The 20404-nt window shown below is 35.7% G+C and overlaps 2 protein-coding genes across 2 annotated transcripts; both read left to right on the top strand.

Annotated features, from left to right (window-relative positions):
* The first annotated feature begins 1027 nt into the window (after positions 1-1027).
* LOC116867510 (olfactory receptor 4F4-like) lies at positions 1028-1966 on the top strand. Its single transcript, XM_032857135.1, has one exon. The coding sequence runs from the start codon at positions 1028-1030 to the stop codon at positions 1964-1966; it is 939 nt and encodes a 312-aa protein (XP_032713026.1).
* An 8629-nt stretch (positions 1967-10595) lies between these two features.
* Positions 10596-18493, top strand: LOC116867437 (olfactory receptor 4F21-like). The gene is made up of 3 exons (XM_032857071.1): positions 10596-10641; positions 12230-13165; positions 18405-18493. Exons 1-3 carry the CDS (start codon positions 10596-10598, stop codon positions 18491-18493), a joined length of 1071 nt encoding a protein of 356 aa, XP_032712962.1.
* The last annotated feature ends 1911 nt before the right edge of the window (positions 18494-20404 follow it).

The following is a 20404-nucleotide window of genomic DNA, read 5'->3' as shown; positions in this document are numbered from 1 at the left end:
AATGAATACTGTTACGCTGAAAAGAAATTTAAAAAAACATAAAAATTTAAAAAAAAGAGCTATTTAGTCACCTCTATAATGTGAACTTTAGCATACAAGAAAGAATGGAATACGAGAAGGACTTGGGCTCCTAGGTTATAGAGAATAGTAAATATATGCGTTTCCACATAGGTCAACTTAAACAGCATGTCAACAGTTTACATACAAATGAACTTAGAATTTATATTTTTTCCAGTGAAGTACAATCAGGAGTAAAACTAGCTTGCATATATCTGTCATTTAATATAATCTCAGAAAAGAAATCTCTGTTACCAAGGAGAACCAAGGACCAGTCAATATACATTCATGAATGATGTTCCTCAGGCCAAAGAATACATGAGTTTGTGGAAATATCCTTTTGTGGGGAGATTCCAAATACAGTGAAATACTGGATTTTAGAAATGCATAGTCAGCATCCAGAGTCTCTTAGAACACAAATAACATTTCTCAAGTCATTTGATCAACGGTTTTCCCCAGAATTAAAGAATTTGGTACAGTTCAGTCTCCTAATACATATCCACCTAGCAATAGATTTGTTTCTGAGAAGCATGTTTTGTATCAAAAAGCTAGCATTGAATTATTGCCCTGGGGGGGTGGTGGTGGATAGAAACTCTGATATATTTTAAAGTTATGTATTCTCCCTATAGAAGAGATAGATTCAAGCCTTGGAGAAATTATTTCCATTATATATAACTATTGACAGAATATCCATTTCTGATTCCCATAACAACTTTATTTCACATAGGTAAGGTTTTTGAACTCCCCTTCCATATTTAGCTCCTCATCTTGACTTAAGACTGTGTCTACATGTAAATTTGAGAAAATTTTATTTTCAATTTTTAGCTAGTACAATGGTAAGATTTGAATTTTGCCCATGAATAGGAGGTGTCTGCTCTCAGTACCTGAGTGTTAAGGAGATTCTTTTTTCCATTTTAGAAGTTCTCAGTTCATCTCTTTCTTTGGGCTGCATTAGAATTCCATGTACAAAATGAAGGAAGCAAACCAGTCTATGACATCTGAGTTCATTTTTCGTGGACTTTGTGATTCTAGGGAGCTCCAGACCTTCCTCTTACTGCCTTTTTCTACGCTCTACCTGATGACTGTTGTGGGCAACCTCTTTGTCGTGCTCTTATTCATCACTGACCCTCATCTCCATTCCCCAATGTACTTCCTCTTAGCCAATCTCTCATTTGTGGACTTCTGCCTTTCCTCAGTAACTACCCCTAAACTGACCACAGACTTCCTAAAGGATAATAAAACCATCTCCTTTGGTGGCTGCATGACCCAGATCCTCTGTGTGCATTTTTTTGGAGGGGGTGAGATGGTGCTGCTAGTGACAATGGCCTACGATCGTTATGTGGCCATCTGCAAGCCACTGCATTACTCTAGCATCATGGACAGACAGAAGTGCATCTGGTTAGTTTTGATATCATGGATCATTGGCTTTGTGCATGCCATGAGCCAATTAGCCATGATTTTAGATCTGCCCTTCTGTGGATCCAGAATAGTGGACAGTTTTTTCTGTGATATCCCTTTGGTGATCAAACTGGCCTGCATGGATACACATACTCTAGGAATGCTGATAAACGCTGACAGCGGGATCTTGGCAACAACTTGCTTCATTCTCTTACTGATGTCCTACACCTATATCCTCCTAACTGTCCATCTAAACTCCAAGGACGGAGCATCAAAAGCACTCTCTACCTGTACTTCCCACATCACAGTGGTGTTGCTATTCTTTGGACCTTGCATCTTCATCTATCTGTGGCCACTTAACATCACTTGGATGGACAAGTTTCTTGCTGTGTTTTACACAGTAATCACACCTCTCCTGAATCCAGCCATTTACACACTGAGAAATAAAGACATTAGGAATGCCATAAAGAGACTGATAAATCAGCATATGGATTCACAGGATAATTTTTAGTTTTTTCATGTAATCAGAAAATGCATCCCAATTTGTTCACATTTAGAGCTATAAACTAAACTGGAAATGGGACTTATTTATATCTGAATGCTTGAAGTATTGCCAGATGTATGGTTTGTGTTCATTCCATTACAAAAATATGTTCAAAACTCCAACACTGGGGATGCCTGGGTGACTCAGTTTCTTAAGTGTCTAAGTCTTGGTATTGACTCAGGTCACAATCTCAGGGTCATGGGATCAAGCCCCACAACAGGCTCCATTCTCATCTAGAATTCTGTTTGAGGATTTTCTCTCTCCCCCTGCCCCTCCACCTGCTTCCCTCAAATAAATAAGTAAATAAGCCTTTTAAAAAGAATCCAACATTTATAATCCTACCACTTGGAGAGAATAATAATTGATAATCATAATTTGCATAAATATGCCTTTGCATTGATTCCAAGATTACCAGATGATAACAATGATAATTATAAAAATAGTCATTACTACCATTATTTAACACTACCAACATTCCCAACACCATGCTAAAACATTTTATCTAGCTTATGTATTATTACAAGACCACTCTGATCTAATTATCATTATTCTCATTTCTAAAATTACATGATTAAGCCTCTGCCTTTGGCTTGGGTTGTGATTTCGGGGTCCCCGCATCAGGCTCTCTGATCAGCAGGGAGCCTGCTTCCCCCTCTCTCTCTGCCTGCCTTTCTGCCTACTTGTGATCTCTCTGTCAAATAAATAAATAAAATATTAAAAAAAATAAAATTACATGATTTACTTACTAACTCTTACTTAGCTAGACAGGGTACTAAAGATATTTGCATGGTCTACATCTGCATTTTATGTTCCGATGATAGAGCATGCTAGAGGGAAGTTCAAAGGCAGAGAAAGATTTGGGCTTCCCCTCTGCTTGCTGTGCTGTGTGAACATTACCACAGCTACTACAGTGAAGTTTCTTTTCTGTGGTGGGAAGTGAATTCAGGTTGCTGTTTCTTTAGAAGTTTCAGAACCAGCCTTATTGTACCTTCTTATAGATAATGTCAGCATGCTAGTACTCTATCTTCAAAAACTCTGGGTCCCAGGCCTATCATACCTCTCCTCTGAGTTCAGAGAAAAAGCAAAAGGAAAGACACACTACATCCAAAAAGGGATTTTTAGCCCCACAGGATCCCTTTTCTAAATAACAAAATTTCCATAATTCTAATTTCTTATCTTTGTTTCCTCATCCTTAGAAGTAGTAGCTGCTTCCTACACTTGTTCCCTCCACAATAGAGAGCTATCTTTATACTTTCAGATAGCTAGTTAACAACTTGATACCTGTTTAATATTTATATTAAACTCTGTTCAAATAATGTGTATATCCTCTTTAATGACTGATTCCTGACTGATACAGCTTCCCACAAGGAGAAACACAGGCCTAAATGGCTTCCCTGGTGAATATTGCAAAACATTTAAGAAAGAAAAAAGAAGTGTTTTTTACATAAAGTTCTTTTGAGAAGAGAAAAAGTAGAAACACCTTGTTTTGGGCTGAGATAACAAAGTTGGATAATCAAAAATATTATCCAGTATCAAAATTTAGTGGTAATTCAAAGGAAACAGAATACAAAGGCGAAGAATGGAGACTTCTAAGACCACTAATCTGAATCCCCAAGTTTGCTCACAATATTTAGGATGCACCTATCCAGATATAATAATCAAGACTCAGTTCTGATAATGCATGGAGAGCATAATTTACAGAAAAGAAGTTTATTTAGGTCAGAAAACATCTTCAATGTTTACTCTGATAACTGGTTAGCTAACTGACATTTTTCAGTTGGTTCTATCCAATAAATCCATAAATTGCAGGCTAATCTACCATTAGCAACCAAGATAGGTCAAGTGTAGCCTGCTAAAAGGACTCCATATGTGAAGACTCCCCATTTTCTTTCTAATAATAAATATTATCAAGTGGTCCAATTACCATGCTTGCAAGGAGATTGACCAAGTCATTTCTATCTTTCCTTCTATATTTTTTGCTCCAAGATATCCACAGATTAGGAAGAAAGGGTTTCAGACCAATATTAACACTTTGTCCAAATTTGTTTATAAAGCCAACATAAATCTGACATGAAATCAGATAAAGACATAAAAAGAAAAAGTCATAGGCCATTCATTCTCATGAACATACATGCAAAATTCCCAAACTATATCAAAGAAACTGGAACAATATAAAATAAGAATAAAATATCATGCCAAATTAATTGAATACCAGAAGTGCAAGGTTGATTGGAAGTCAATCACCAGGTTAAAAAGGGGGGGGGGAAGCATACATACAAATATCTGGGTATAGAAAGAGCATTTGAAAATAATCTAATACACATTCATGATAAAACTTAGGAAAGGAATTATAATGAAAATTACTTGAGCAAATAACATCTGCAGCACAAATTACCTAAAACTGGAAATGAGAAAGACATGCTTCCTCTTAACACTAATATTTGGTATTTTTTGGAAGTCCCGACCAGTTAATTCAGGAAAGGGCACTAAATAAAATGCATAAAAGGATAGAAATGTGAATGAGGATATGTGTGATATATTAGGGATTAAGAGGTACACAAACAGAAAAAAAGAAAATAAATTTATTGTTCCTAGACAATATTTTTATTTAAAGTTATATACCCTTTCTATAGATTCCTCAACCCAGGACCATCTACCTACTTACAATAGCATTTAATATACAATATTGCCTGTTTCATTTGTTTTCCTAGATAGAGAGTAAACTTCATGAGAATAGGAATTTCTAAAGAGTAAAAAATAATAAAGGCAGATGTAATAGCATTTTAGAAGCAAATAGGTATTAGTAAAGAAAAATGAGCTTCTTTTGAAACAAAACCAAAAGTACCAGAACAGTGAAAAAAATCAAGCAAAGGCTTCAAATGTTGTGAAATCTGCTATATAATAAGGAGGGACTTTCTAACACTATACTTAGCCACAGGAATGTACCACTCACATCTCCTTTCAAGACAAAAATTGGCTTCATGGAAAGAACTTAACTGACAGCTTCTAGCTGTCGCATGTCAGATTCCACTGTAGCATTCACAGAGGCCACAGTCTGCCCAGGCTTCTCCTAGCCAATGATTGACAACAGTGGGCATACCAGAGCCAGGACATTTCTGCCCCATGTGGAATTCTTGTAATGGGCAATCTTTGCCCTGGAGCCTCCCCCATCAACCTTACTGAAGCTTTCTCACAGGCACACTGCAGTCTGAGACTACTCCACCCTACCTCCCCCCTTTCCCCTCTTTTTTTTTTTTTTTTTTTTTTTCACAAGAGCCACATGGCATTTTGTAGGAAGGCTTTCCCTAGCACTACTGCTCTTATTCCCCTCCACAGACATTGCTGTCAAGAAATATCATATAATTCCGTCATGGTCACTGCTTCACAGAGTACCAGAACTGACACGAACACTTGGTTTTGAACACTGAAATGTCTATGATCAAAATACTAAGAGGAATACCAGACTTTAAGAGTTACTGCCCAAAATTGCCTAGTCAAGCAGCAAGCAAGTTTTTCTCAGACACCAAATCACCTACACCACCTCCATTATAATGCTATGTTGACAGAATGTACTGTAAGGTAAATTATTGTCCTGGTAAAGTCAATACTATGAAATAAGCAATAAAAGGTAAACTGGTAAGTTGGTTTTTTATTAATAATATATGAACAAAATATTCATATTTCTAAACAGTTGGCCACAAAATGGGTAACTTCTTCAGTACTTTGGTCAAGTCAGTACAGATAATAATCATGCCATTGCATAGTCACATTGCCTCACATTTCCTTGTAGTTTATACTGCTGAGATGAGAACAAGTAGTCACTAGAGAATGTATCCTTAATTCTTTAATGCTGAACCCATTGCCTTCTCACTCTTTTATCAGGCCTGCCTGAAACAATAAATATTAATGGGTTCAACTTTGCAGAAAAAAGATCCTCAGGCTTTTGCAAGTTGTTTCTGCACTGTTACCTCATCTTGATCATGCCTCATCTACAAAATTCACACTTCATAAACTAGACTGTATTCTTATTTTTTTAGACTTCTTATTCTTCTTATTCTTCTTGTTCTTCTCTGATTATTATATTCTCATTTTGTCATTCACCATTTTTCTCTCTCTATGTACAAGGACTTAGCCAGTATACTTGCCATAAAATGTTTTGCCACTTTAGCTAAAAAGGACTGGTTTTCTGGAGCGAATCCCTCCAGAAAATAGATTCACCTTAATTGAATAGCTTTTGGGTTTCCTTTAAACAGAAAATCATTTCTTCACAAAGCTGTACTGATGGATATCCAAGCAATCCCGCAGTGAAGCCCTAGGCAGGATACTCTTGTTTGCTTATTCAGTGGTTTGTGAAGACTGAAAAACACATTTAGGTAATATTTAACCCATGAACAAACTTTTTTTTTCCATAAAACAAAAATTTCTTTGTCTCTAGAACTCTACATAGAATAATTTTAGATATTAAAACTCCAAGTGACATATTTGAGCCTTCATATTTTTCAAATGCTTATGTATTATTTCTCAAAATTTTAAGAGGAATTAGCAATTAAGAGTATGTAGTAGTATTTATTCTGTTGCATGATATTGATGCCAAACAGATATAATCAGTGATTCATGATGATGATAACTTTCAACAATTCTATAATTTATAAAATATCTATAATGTATAACATCTCTAATCTCAAATTTCGTAAAAATACTGCCAAAACCACATAATTACTACTCATCACAGGGACTCTTCAATTTCTCTGTTACTCTGTTCTGCAACTCATGTAACTTGACCCTTGGGGAAAAAAAGTAAATGTTCATAAAATTCCTAATGTCTATAGACAGCCAATAATGGAATAGATATTAGTTATTAATACCCAGTCCTGTAATTGGTTTCATTCCTAATGGTAACAACTATTTATAACTTTATGTCTCAATAAAGATGAATCGAAAAGGGAGTGAATGTCTCTGTGTTTCCCAGTCCCTTGAAGCTACTGAGGGTTGAAAACCAGAGCCTGTGCAGGTAGGTAGAAATCCCACCTTTTAATTCTCTAGCATCAGGTTCCATAATTATCTCCTTTTTTAAATATTCCCCACAATTTACTTCTCTTCTAGTCACCCTTTTCTTTTGTTAACTCACTTTATTTAAATGATTTTCAGTCATTGTTTGATATACTTCTGATCTTATCCTCAGAGTTAAAACTATCTGATAGATGAACAAAACATATTCTTCAAAGCTCTAGTATATTTTGAAAATAGAATGTGAAGTATATTGGGTCTTCCATCTCCTTTTTCTCTGAATATTAGGATCATAAAAATAAAAAGCAATGTCTGTGTCTTTGCTCTTCTATTCCTACTGAAACAACATGAAAAAAGCATGCTAGCTTTCTATCTGCCAAATTTATTCAACCACTGTTACCAGTCTGAAAACTCTAGGTCTGCTTCCTGAAAAATCATCAAAATTATCGTAATAGAGAACACTTATTTAGCACTTAATGTATGTTCAGGCACTGTCTGATGTTTTCTTGTTGCAACTCATTTAGTCCTGAAAACAACTATAGGAGACGGTGACTGTTAGTATCTGACTTTAACAGATGAAGGAACAGACACATCTGGCAACTGAGTAACTCACATGGAACACACAGAAGGTAAATGGGGGATCTGGGAGATGCAAACAGTCTAGCCTTTTGGTCTGTGACCTTAAACACTGTGTTTTACTATGTATTGGAAATGGCTCCTATATAAATATTTCCATTGACTCAATTTATTTTGAAACATTTGTTTTCAAGTTAAAAAAATAAATGTTACCTCTAAAAAATATAGCAAATCAAGTTGGGGATAAGGAAACAAATATAATATTATTTAAAATCCCACCATATGCAGAAAATTGGGGTGAGTCCAACACATTTACCATGAAAAATGCCATTACTCTGCAAATGTTTCCTTGACTTATTGATAACCTCACACTACTTATAGTAGATTTAATATTCATTTTTAAACCTGCTTTATATGAATATATCCACTTATTTAATCACTGTCATTCTTAAACAATGTGTTTCCAATTAGTTCACATTATTCAAAATGCTCATAGTAATATGATGTTACAAATCCATTGTGTTCATGTGTCTATTTCCTTTCAAAATCATTCCAATAGAATTACTGAGTTATTTATTTATTTTTAGTTTTTGAGAGCAAGTGAGAGAGAGAGAGCACAAGTACAAGCAGAGGGAGATGCAGGCGGGGAAGAAGTAGGCTCTCCGATGAACAATGAGCCTGATATGGGGCTCAATCCCAGGACCCTGGGATCATGACCTGAGGTGACAGCAGATGCTTAATAGATTGAGCCACTCAGACAGCCCCCCGCCTTTTTTTTTATTTTTATGACTCAGTTAACTTCTAGAATGACTGTACCACTTCACATTTCCCTTCAGCTGAGAATGAGAAGCACTTCTTCCCCAATTCTAAAGCAGCAATAGGCTTATTCATTCTGTTGAGAAAATTTAAAAAATGGAACCTACTTTCTGAATTTGGAGTAAATCTCTTTGATCCCAAGTTTTAAAATTAATTCACATATTTTATTAAAATTATATAATTTTACTTGTACATTTAAGCCTTCTAATCACCCAGAATTTCCTTTAAACCTGTTATAAAATGTAAGATAAGATACTTAAAATTTCATGTTCCCAATGTTGAGGTACATGTTTAACAACTATCAAATATTCTGAATTTATTTTTATTTTAATTCCAGTGTAGTTAACATAGAGTGTTGTATTAGATTGAATAGACCTTCATTACCTACATAATTGTGATGCCTTTTTATCATATACTAAATTCTCTATTTGTATCACAGTCTTAACTGTGTTTTGTTATGTTTATCTGTTCAACTTTTGTCAAATTAATCAGTTTAATTCATAAAGATTTAGGATATACTCTAATATCTTTCATAATAAGCATTCTCATTCCTTTTCTAATTTCCATTTCATTTCTTTTTTTAATATTTTATTTATTTATTTGACAGAGATCACAAGTAGGCAGAGAGGCAGGCAGAGAGAGGGGGGGGGGAAACAGGCTCCCCACTGAGCAGAGAGCCCTACGTGGGGCTCGATCCCAGAACCCTGGAATCATGACCTGAGCCGAAGACAGAGGCTTTAATCCACTGAGCCACCCAAGCACCCCTCCATTTCATTTCTTTTGCAAAATTTTCTGAGCTTTAAGATGGACATTTAAGTCACTTTTTAATATTCTAAAAGATTTTCACTGCACTGATTGGTCAGTGAGAATTGATATTTTTATTACTTGGCGTTTTCTTCTCTCCATTTGCATAGTTTCATTTCCTATATCATATAGGGTTTCAAATATTTCAGAAAAATTTATGATTTTTCAGTGGAATGCATACACTGAACATTTGGTTCACTTATAAATGAAGTTTCTCTTATATTTAATAGGTTATTACTGACACTACATTTATTAAAATGATCTTATTAAATGTAATATTTCTTAATATTTGTCTTAAGTTTTTGAGGTAGATAATTGAGTGATTTGTGAGTAAATATATTTTGCTACCTTCCCTTCGGTATTATTGGATTTAATCATTCTGACTATGTAATATGATTGAAACAGTGCTGTAGGCTTCCTTTTTATATTACTGATTCTGATATTTCATCTGTAATCAGATTTTAACTATTAGTTTAAAAATGCTATTAGAATCATGTTAAAAATAGTAATCTTTCCTAATTTACTCAGGGTTTTTTATCAGGAATCAATTTTGAAACTTATCCAGTTACTGTTTAGGGCATTAATTCCCTATAATTTTCATGGAAATATCTTCTGAAACCAAATATTACTCCTCTCTTTTCAAAGTAGTAGGAGATACGCTGTGGGGTTTCAATAATTTTCTCTTGACAGACAAACTAGAGGCTTTAAGTAGGAAAACCACATGATTCTTTTTGACTTTTGATAGATAATATCTCAAATCAAACTATAGAGTGGACTGGACTTGGGGAAGAATGGAGAAGAAAGATCATTGAGTACCCTTTTCAATTGTCAAGATGGGAAAATATATGGACTAGAAGCAGAATAATATGACAAGAGAAATGAAGAGGAGAGAAATTAAGAAATATTTGACAATAAAAGTCATGCAACTAGAGGTGGAAAGGGTAATACAAACAAAAGTCCCATACAGATGTTTATATTGGGCATCTGGGAAAATGGTAATGATATTTATTAAAACATTGGAGTGGAATACAATGAGTTCAGTTTGTCATGTTAACTTGAAGGTGGAGGCCAGACTTGAATTTGTGTGAATCGCATACAGCTTTAAATATATTGCTCTCAAGTCCAGTGATAAATCTAAGGAGGGAGATCATTTGTGGCTTTGGGTAAGTGACTCTACATGCAACTTGGGGCCCAGATAACTTTAGAACTTTTCACTATTACTTTTAGTATTTGAGCTTTAGAATTTTATGGTTGCTTCACCTTTAAGCATCAATTAGCATCAAATGCAGGAAAAATGAACCAGGAAAATCCATCTGCACATGAAGATATGTCATTTTATTTGGGAAAGAAAACCCTTCACAGACGACATTGATTTACAATTCACTGAACAGTCATGGGCCGTGTGACCCATCTTACACCAATCCAGGACCAAGAAAAACGTAATTATAGTAACTAGGTTAGAAAAATCATATAATATACTTTCAAGGGTTACTCCCTCCTAATTGAAGTGATTTCAGCTCACTACCTGAACAAACAGAATTTCTACTGGCAAGAAGTGGGAAGGGGAATGGCTTTAAAGAAGACAGGAAGCCAAAGGCAGAAGGGGTTACAGAAACAATGGCATGATAAACTATAAAAACCTGCAGAAAAATCAAGGTAAATAATGACTGAAAAGTGATTATTACATGAGGAATCTGGAATCTAAAGCTTCTTTCTAACAAACAAGAAATCTGTGGACACCATTTTTAGCTTATGAATGAACAAAAAGTATGGACCAGCTTACCAATGAAGAATTGGAGAGAGAAAAGTCTGGAATGGGACACAAGATACAGAGAGTTAATTTTTAAAAAGAAAGTTCATTATGCTAATAATAGGTAATAATAGTAATTTTACGCCTGTTATAAGTCAAGGAAAATTTAAAGAGGAAGAAAATTAATTGATGGGTCTTATAAAAGATCTATATATGATATATATGAAGGGGCTGTCCTTGAAGATCATAGTGCCATGTTTAAGATCAGGAATTCTGATGTCCTGTACCTGTAGATACAAATTCTGGCTTCGACAATTGATCCCTTTGAAATTCAGTTTCTCCTCTCATACAATGAATCTAATGAAATAGTTACTATCTTATGGAACTTTATAAAGTTAAAATGTGCTTAGTGCAGATAATGTGCTTAGCACAGTGGCTTGCAAGAAGGAATAAATGTGTGTTATCTATTGATATTATCTTTGCTTAATAAACATTTCCTTACTAACAGGTATTTATTCTCTTCAATATTTTCTTTGATATAGAGATCTATGCATCTATCATGACAGTGTGCCTTGAATAAAGCATTATGAATAATTTCAATCTGAATATCAGACATGCATGATAAACTGTACCAAAAAAAAAACCCACAGATGAGGTAAAACAAGGTGAAATTTATTAAACAGTTTCAGCCTAAAACTGTCTATTTGACCAGTGAAATAAAATATCCAGCTGACAAAAATATGCAAGTTAGTATGTGAGCATTAATGTGAAAGTTACAGAAATGTTAGAGATTATTCAGTTGTGAGAATACCTAATTAAGTGGTCAGGGAAAATGTCTTGAAATCAATAAAAGGAAAAAAATGCCTGATAATGGACTAAGAAGGGAAATACCCCCAATTAATCTCTATCTAAAGTACTCAAATTTTTTTTCTATTTTTATATAATCACTCCCTGATCATTATAGTAATTCTATTTTATTTGTATTTTTTCTTATCAGTTAAATGATTTCTAACTCTAGAATATGAACCATACAACAAACTACCGGCATAAGTAGGAAACTGCATTTGATTTCTGTTTTGTTTTCTAAAGAGGGAGGGGAGAGGGGCAGAGGGGCCATACACTGAGCATGGAGTCTGATGTGGGGCTTGATCTTACAACCTGACATCATGACCTAACCCGAAATCAAGAGTCAGACACTTTGACTGAGTCACCCAGGCACTACAGAAAACCTACATTTGTACTATTGATTCTCACTCTTTTTCATTTTCTATCCTCAGGTGATTTGAAATCAGCTCGTCTGCCCAAGTCAGTGGAAGGATTAAATGATTCTGTGGTTTCTGAGTTTATGTTGTTGGGACTCTCTAGTTCTTGGGAAACTAAAGTTTTTCTCATGTTGATTTTTTCCTTGATTTATTTAGGGATCATCCTGGGAAATCTCTTCATTTTCTTTTTGGTAATTTTTGATTCTCACCTACATTCTCCTATGTACTTCCTGCTAGCCAACCTGTCACTCATTGATGTAGGGCTTTCCTCTACAACAGTCCCAAAGATGATTAAGGACCTTTTAAGTGAATACAAGATTATTTCTTTCCAAAGCTGCATGACACAGATATGTTTTATCCACATCATGGGAGGAGTGGAGATGATGTTACTCATAGCCATGGCATTTGACAGGTACACAGCAATCTGTAAGCCTCTTCACTACCTGAACATCATGAATCCTAAAATATGTGTTTCATTTGTAATCGCTGGCTGGGTAACTGGGGTGATCCATGCTATGTCTCAGTTTGCTTTCATTATAAACTTGCCCTTTTGTGGTCCTAATGAAGTAGACAGCTTTTACTGTGACTTTCCCAGGATCATAAAACTTGCATGCACAGATGGAGACAGGTTTGAGTTTATTATTGCTGCCAACAGTGGCTTCATGAGCATGGGCACCTTCTTCTTGCTAATTCTTTCCTACATCTTCATTTTGGTCACTGTCTGGAAACGTTCTTCAGGAGACTTATCGAAAGCATTTGTCACTCTGTCAGCTCACATCACTGTGGTAGTTCTTTTTTTCACTCCATGCATGTTTCTCTATGTCTGGCCTTTCCCCACATCGTCAATTGACAAATACCTGTTTATTGTTGACTTTGCTATTACCCCTGTCTTGAATCCCACCATTTATACATTACGGAATAAAGACATCAAGGTAGCTATAAAAAGATTGAGCAAACATGGATATTATGTCAAATTTTGCTGATTAAATCTGGCTTTGGAGCTCTAAAACTATATATCCATTAGCCTATTGAATATTTTTACTTAGGTTTCTGAAACTTAACACATCCAGATCTAGATATAACATCTACTTCATTGAATAGATATCTACTCCTGTAGATACTCATTACCTTTGCTACCACGGAAATTGTGAATCTACTACAATATGGGTGGTTTTAGCAGACAGAATCACTATCTACTAAATAACATTTATAACTGAAATTATGATAATTTGATAATAAAAGGATATAATTACTTCTCTTCTACTTCCTATAGGTTTGCAAATAAACTGCAAACTTGCTTTGGAGAATGTCAGGCATCATTATATCAAATATATGAAGGACTAGTAACTCTGTCTAGTTACTCAGGTTGTACTCCCTCAGAAGATCCAAAGACAAAAATTGATCGCCAGTAGTTTATTTGAAAGCCAATTTTTGGAAACATCATTAAGGATGTGGGAATTGAGACTAAGACATGAAAGATGCTTATGTTGATAAGTGTAACTGAGATTTAAGCCTATCATGGCCCACTGGGAGACTCTATAAACTGTGGCTTAGAATTGTCCTAACTGAAGGTAAAGGAAGCTGGAGGTTTGTTTGTTTGTTTGTTTTCATTTTCATAGAGTGCATTAACTCCTTAGTATGTCTCAGCTTTCCCACAGAGAATACTGTGTGTTAAAGGAAGCTGGTAGGTAGAATTTCAGATGTTGGCAGTTAAGAACCATCTCCTTGTTTGGAAACAATAAATGCCAATGTATATTCCACCTTTATTTATTTGTTTATTTGACATAAAGAGAGATACAGCAAAAGAGGGAGCACAAGCAGGGGGAGTGGGAGAGGGAGAAGCAGGTTTAGCCCGATGTAAGGCTCAATCCCAGGACCCTGGGATCATGACCTGAGCCAAAGGGAGACACCTAATGACTGAGCCACCCAGTTGCCCCTATCCTGCTATAGATTTTTAAAGCAGTAGCTGGATAAGATAATCCTGGGTTGAGAATCACTATTTTAAAAGTCATAGTGGATTTTCACTCAGTTCATACTTACAGATCTGATGTTATGTGCTAACTTCAAGTGCTTGGTCTCTACTAAGTTCAAGCAACTAGCCAGAAATTTTTTTTTCCTTATTTGTTTCTTTTCTTTTTCTTTCCTTCCCTCTTCCTTCCTTCCTTCCTTCCTTCCTTTTCTTTTCAGTTTTAAATTCCTTTATTGAAGTATAACTAATATATAGTGCTATATTAGTTTAAGTTGTATTCAACATTATTCAACATCTCTATGCATTACTCAGTGCTCACCACTGTGTTAGCTACCATCTGCCACCAAGAAATGTTATTACCATCTTGTTGACTATATTCTAGATGCTGTACTTTTCATCTCTGTGATTTATTTATCTTATAACTATCTTATTCCCCTTTGTTTATTTCACCCATACACCCACCGACCTCCCCTCTGGTGACCATCAGTTTGTTATCTGGTTTTTTGTTTCTCTCTCTTTTTTCTTTGTTCATTTGTTTTATTTCTTAAATTCCACATATGAATGAAATCATGTTTTTCTTTCTATGTCTGACTTATTTCATTTAGCACTATACCTTCTAGATCCATCCATATCATTGCAAATGGCAACATTTCATTCTTTTTTATGGCTGAGTAATATTCCTGTGTGTGTGTGTGTGTGTGTGTGTGTGTGTGTGTGTGTGTGTCTTTATCCATTCATCTATTGATGGATATGGGTTGCTTCCATATCTTGGTTATTATAACCAATGTTGTAATAAATATAGAGGTGCATATATCTCTTCAAATTAGTGTTACAGAAATGTTTTCTTATTATAAGAAAGCTGCAGAGGATGGAAGAGCACTGTTTTAAATCATAAAGTTCTACACTAAGATTCGCCTATAGGAGGTAACAAATTCTCCACATAATATCCATATGTGGCTCAGAAAATTCAAACACTACTGCATCTACCCTCAACCACTGGCCTCCTAAAAATTATCTTAAAGGGGTAAGTCCATGAATTTGGGGAAAATATATTTCCTACTCTCTGGTATATGTGTGACTTACAAAAGTGTCTAGAATTTTGCCATTTCTTTCTCACCAGTTCTGATAACATTATATCATCACTGTAATGGACCTGGAAAATGACCTATGGAATAGAAAACTGGAGAGTTGATAGATCCTTGAGATAAAACAGTGAGTTTGTATAGTTGCATCTTCCAGAAGAAAACACAATGCTTCTGAAAAATTTTGCTAATAACTTCTGGGGAAGATGGTAGAGTAGGAGGACCCTAAATTTATTTTGTCCCATGGATATAGCTAGGTAACACTTACATAAGGGAAAATAACCCAGAAAAGGACTCAAAGACTAGTTGAATGTACTCCACAAATGAAGGTAGAGAGAGTCTATATTGAAGAGGTTAGGAAGGATGAAGACTCAGTGGAAACCTAAGCCCTACATTTGACCACAAGAGGAAAGGAGCCATGGGTGTAGAGAGGGGCAAAAAGCAGATTAGTATACCAGGGAGCCTGCAAAAAGAAGAGAAATCCCAACAGCATATGGCTTTGAAAATCAGAAGGGCTAAATTTCATGAATGCTCCCACTAGTGGAACTTAAAGCCTGGAACTTTAAAAATCAGCAGGCTCAATGACATGGACGGAACTAGAGTGTAATAAGTGAAATAAGTCAGTCAGAGAAAGACAAATACCATATGATTTTACTCATATGTAGAATTTAAGAAACAAAACAGATGAACATAGGGAAGGGAAGGAAAAGTAAAACAAGAGAAAAACAGAGAGGGAGGCAAAACATAAGAGACTCTTAACTATAGGGAACAAACTGAGGGTTGCTGGAGGGAAGGTGGGTGGGGGGATGGGATAAGTGGGTGATGGACATTAAGGAGGACACTTAAAGTAATGAGCACTGAGTGTTGTATGCAACTGATGAATTATGGAACTTTACCTTTGAAACTAATAATATACTCTATGTTAATTAAATTGAACTTAAATACAACTTTTTTTTTAAAAATCAGCAGGCTCAGCTCTGAGAGAGCCCAGAGGGTGATAGAAATCTGAGCCCCTGACCTTAAAGAGATAGCATAGCCAATAGCTCACAGAGATACACCTTGGAAGCAACAGTTTGAAGGTGCCTGGAGCTTATGGGAGAAAGTTAGTTACTAATCTCATAATTATCTGAGGGACTTCTCTAGGAATAAAGGCAATAGTAGGTGCCATTTCCCTTACCCACCCCTCATCATAAACACACAACCATGTGCAAGAATCAGCACTGCTCCAGCATTCACTACCTAACTTGCTTACACTACCCCCAGCCCTCAAGCCAGACATGCCACAGTATGGGTGTTGCAGATCTCCTCCCCCAGAAGATATACACAAACCTTGCCAACACTGCACATCACCAGCTCCTGCAGAGAATGCCCACACCTTGTTAAAATGGTACCCCCAGCCTGTATGTTTTGCAAAATAGCCTGGCTGGCACAGTCTCCATAGCAGCTATGCGTTTCCTGTGGAAATGTTCTTCCTGAGGAAGAACAGCACACACAGCTCACAGGACCATAGCACCTCCCAAACCCCACTACCAGCCAGTCTCTTCACCAGCTTTGTGTACACTCTGAGAAGGACCAGCCCCATTTAGTTAAAAATGCAAGTCAAACCCACTACTTTCAAGAGCAAGATTTGTAGGTGACTTTCCTAACACAGAGAAACAGACACAAAGTAATAAGCAAAATGAGGAGTCAAAGGAAAGAGTCATAAATGGAAGAAGACAAAATCACCACAGGAGACTTAAGTGAAACATATATAATTAACATGCCTGATAGAGAATTTAAGGTAATGATCATAAAGATACTCAATGAACTTGAAAAGAAAGCGGAGGGCATTGGTGAGATCCTTAATAGAAAATGTCATAAAAACAGAATGTTATGTATATGTTTCACATTACCACAAAAATATTTCCAGGTTTTTAACTAACATGAATACTCAAATTAGCACTTTAAATAATCTCTCTTTCCTTTAGTTATTGCTTTAAACTCCTGGACTGGAGGAAAATTATTAAAGGTCAATTATGAAAGGTCAACTATCAAAGGTCTTTTATTCAGACTTCTCTTTCTCATTATAATATTAACCTTATTTTATTGTCATTTCTGGTGTCTCCCTGCCTAGTGCCAAGACTCCCTCACTGCCATAACTTCCAACTGACAGTTAATCTTTTCCAGTCAAGGAGGTTCATATATGAAAACTGCCTCTCCCTTTTGTAACTCCCCTTTATGATCCCCAACTGACCAATATTGGCCTTCAGATAGGGACATCTCTATGCCCCTATTCAGCAAGAAGAAATTACAGAAGATGGGACCTTCTGCCTTCAACAACCTTAAAGATTTAAGGATGAAAATTATTCAGGGGGGAAATGATGAGGGAGCAGAAGGTTAGCTGAGGACAAAGCATAAGCTGACACCCTTCAACTTCCCCCCACACCCATTTCTAGATGGGATATGTATAACATTCTACCAGGTTGCCAGAAGGAAAAACAACCTTAACTTGACACTGGCAAGGCCTCCCATATCTTGTAGATCCTCTTTAGCATATGAAAGTTCTTTTGGAAAACCTCCCTTTTTCTTTACCTCCCCCACCCTGTAGCATATAATCAATTGCTCCTCACAACCCCAGTGCAATTCGGCCCACAACGTCCTATCCCTGTGCTTTAATAAAACCACACTTTTGCACCAAAAAAAGTAAAAAGTAAAAATTAACCAATCATAGATGAAGAACACATTAAATGAATAAATGAAATTTAAAATGCACTTGATAGAATAAATAGCAGACTGCAAGAAGAGAAGGAATGAATTAATGAACTAGAACAGATTAATGGAAAATAATCAAACTGAAAAATGAGAGAAAAAAAGAATTATGCAAAACAAGAATGGTCTTCAGGAACACAGTGACTCCATCATCTCCATTATAGGGGTCCCAAAGGGAGAAAAGAGAAAAAGGGGGGGGATATATTTGAAGAAATAATAAATGCAAAGTTCTCTAATCTGCAGATCCAAGAGGCAGAGAAGCCTCAACAAAATCAAACCAAGGAAATCCACACAAAGACACATAGTAATCAATGCAGCAAACAGTGGCAAAGAAAGAAAATTTAAAGCAGGAAAAGAAAAATACAGTTACATATAAGCGTCCTCCAATAAGGTTATCAGCTGATTTCTCACCAGAAACTTGGCAGGCATAAAAGGAGGGATAATATATTCAAAAGCCTAAAGGAAAAAAGCTACAGATAAGAATATTCTTTCTAGCAAGGCTCTCATACAGAATAGAAGGAGAAATAGAGTTCCTCAGACAGGGGTTCTTGGATGGCTCACTCAGTTCAATGTCTGATTCTCAGTTTTGACTCAGGCTGTGATGTCAAGGTCACAGGATCAGACTCTATAGCAGGCTCTGTACTCAGTAGAGACCTGCTTGAGATTCTCCCTCTCTCTCTCTCCCTCTCCCTCTGCCCCTCCTAGCTCTCTAAAATAAATAAATCTTTAAAAAAAAGAGCTCAGACCAAAAAAACAAAACAAAACAAAACAAAACACTATAGGAGTTCATGACCACTAAAACAGCCCTATAAGAAATATCAATGGGGACTCTTTGAATGAAAAGGAAAGACCATAATTGAAAGTACAAAAAGTAGGGAATGGTAAAAATAAGTATATCTATAAAAATTAGTCAAGGGATTCACCAAATAAAATATGACATGATATACCTAAATGAGAGAGAGGGAGAGGAGTAAAGAATAGGTTCAAACTTAAGCAACTATCAACTTAATATAGACTGCTATATGCAGAAGATGTCATAAACAAACCTAATGGTAACCACAAATCAAAAACCACTAACAGATTTTTTTAAAAGCTTAAAAAAAAAAAAAAAGAATCCAAGTATAGACAACCAGAAAATCATTACAGAAAGCAAGAAAAGAAAGGATCAGGGGTTCCTGGGTGGCTCAGTGGGTTAAAGCCTCTGTCTTCAGCTCAGGTCATGATCTCAGGGTCTTGGGATCGAGCACCACATCAGGCTTTCTACTCAGCAGGGAGCCTGCTTCTCCCTCTCTCTCTCTTTGCCTGCCTCTCTGCCTACTTGTGATCTCTGTCTGTCAAATAAATAAATAAAATCTTAAAAAGAAAAGAAAAAAATCAGAGGAAAACTACAAAAACAACCACAAAACAAATAACAAAATGGCTATAAGTAAATATCTAATCACTAATTATGTCAAATATAAATGGACTATATGCTCCAATCAAAAGACATAGGTTGACAGAGTGAGCAAAACAATACCCAAGAATATGCTACTTATAAGAGACTCATTTTAGCTATAAAGATGCCCGAGATTGAAAGTCAGGAGACAGAGAAACATGTATCTTGCAAATGGATGTCAAAAGAAAGCCAGAGTACAAACACTTATATTGGACAAAACCGATTTAAACAACTGTAAAAGAGACAAAAAAGGACACTATATATTAATAAAGGGGGCAATTCAAAAGGAAGAAATAGTAATTCTAAATATGTATGCACCCAACATGGGAGGACACAAATATATAAAACAGTTATAACAAACATAAAGGAACTCATCAATAATAATACAATAATACTAGGGGACTTTAACACTCCATTTACATTGATAAACAGATCATCCAAACAGAAAATCAACAAGGAAACAGTGGCTTTAAATGACAGACAGGACCAGATGGATTTAACAGATAGATTCAGAACATTCCATTCTAAAGCAGCAGAAAACAAATTCTTTCAACTGTACACAGAACATTCTCTAGAACAGGTCACATATTAGCCCACAAAACAAGCCTCAACAAACTCAAAATGATCAAAGTGATACCAGGTACTTCTTTTCACCACAATACTAGGAAACTAGAAATCAACCCCAAAAATAAATAAATAAATAAATAAAATCTGGAAAGACATAAATACATGAAAGTTAAATAACATGTTACTAAACAATGAACAGGTCAACCAAGAAACCAATGAAGAAACCAAAAAGTATATGGGAACAAATGAAAATGAAAACACAACAATCTAAAACCTTGAGGTGCAGCAGAAGCAATTCTAAGAGGAAAGTTAAGAGCAACACAGACCTATCTCAAGAAGCAAGAAAAATATGAAATATATAACCTAAGGACTTAAGTAACAAAATTACA

Source organism: Lontra canadensis, unplaced genomic scaffold (assembly GCF_010015895.1).
Source record: "Lontra canadensis isolate GAN:19392208 unplaced genomic scaffold, GSC_riverotter_1.0 scaffold12, whole genome shotgun sequence".
Lineage (NCBI taxonomy): Eukaryota > Metazoa > Chordata > Mammalia > Carnivora > Mustelidae > Lontra > Lontra canadensis.
This window is presented reverse-complemented; position numbering and strand designations above follow the sequence as displayed.

What these genes read in the sequence shown, in the direction of transcription:
- LOC116867510 (XM_032857135.1), top strand. Translation starts at nt 1,028, where the DNA reads ATGAAGGAAGCAAACCAGTCTATGACATCTGAGTTCATTTTTCGTGGA.
- LOC116867437 (XM_032857071.1), top strand. Translation starts at nt 10,596, where the DNA reads ATGGGCCGTGTGACCCATCTTACACCAATCCAGGACCAAGAAAAAC. An exon ending in AATCCAGGACCAAGAAAAAC is followed by an intron (nt 10,642 to 12,229) that starts GTAATTATAGTA and finishes TTCTATCCTCAG; the next exon opens with GTGATTTGAAATCAGCTCGT. An exon ending in GGTAGCTATAAAAAGATTGA is followed by an intron (nt 13,166 to 18,404) that starts GCAAACATGGAT and finishes TCCTCCAATAAG; the next exon opens with GTTATCAGCTGATTTCTCAC.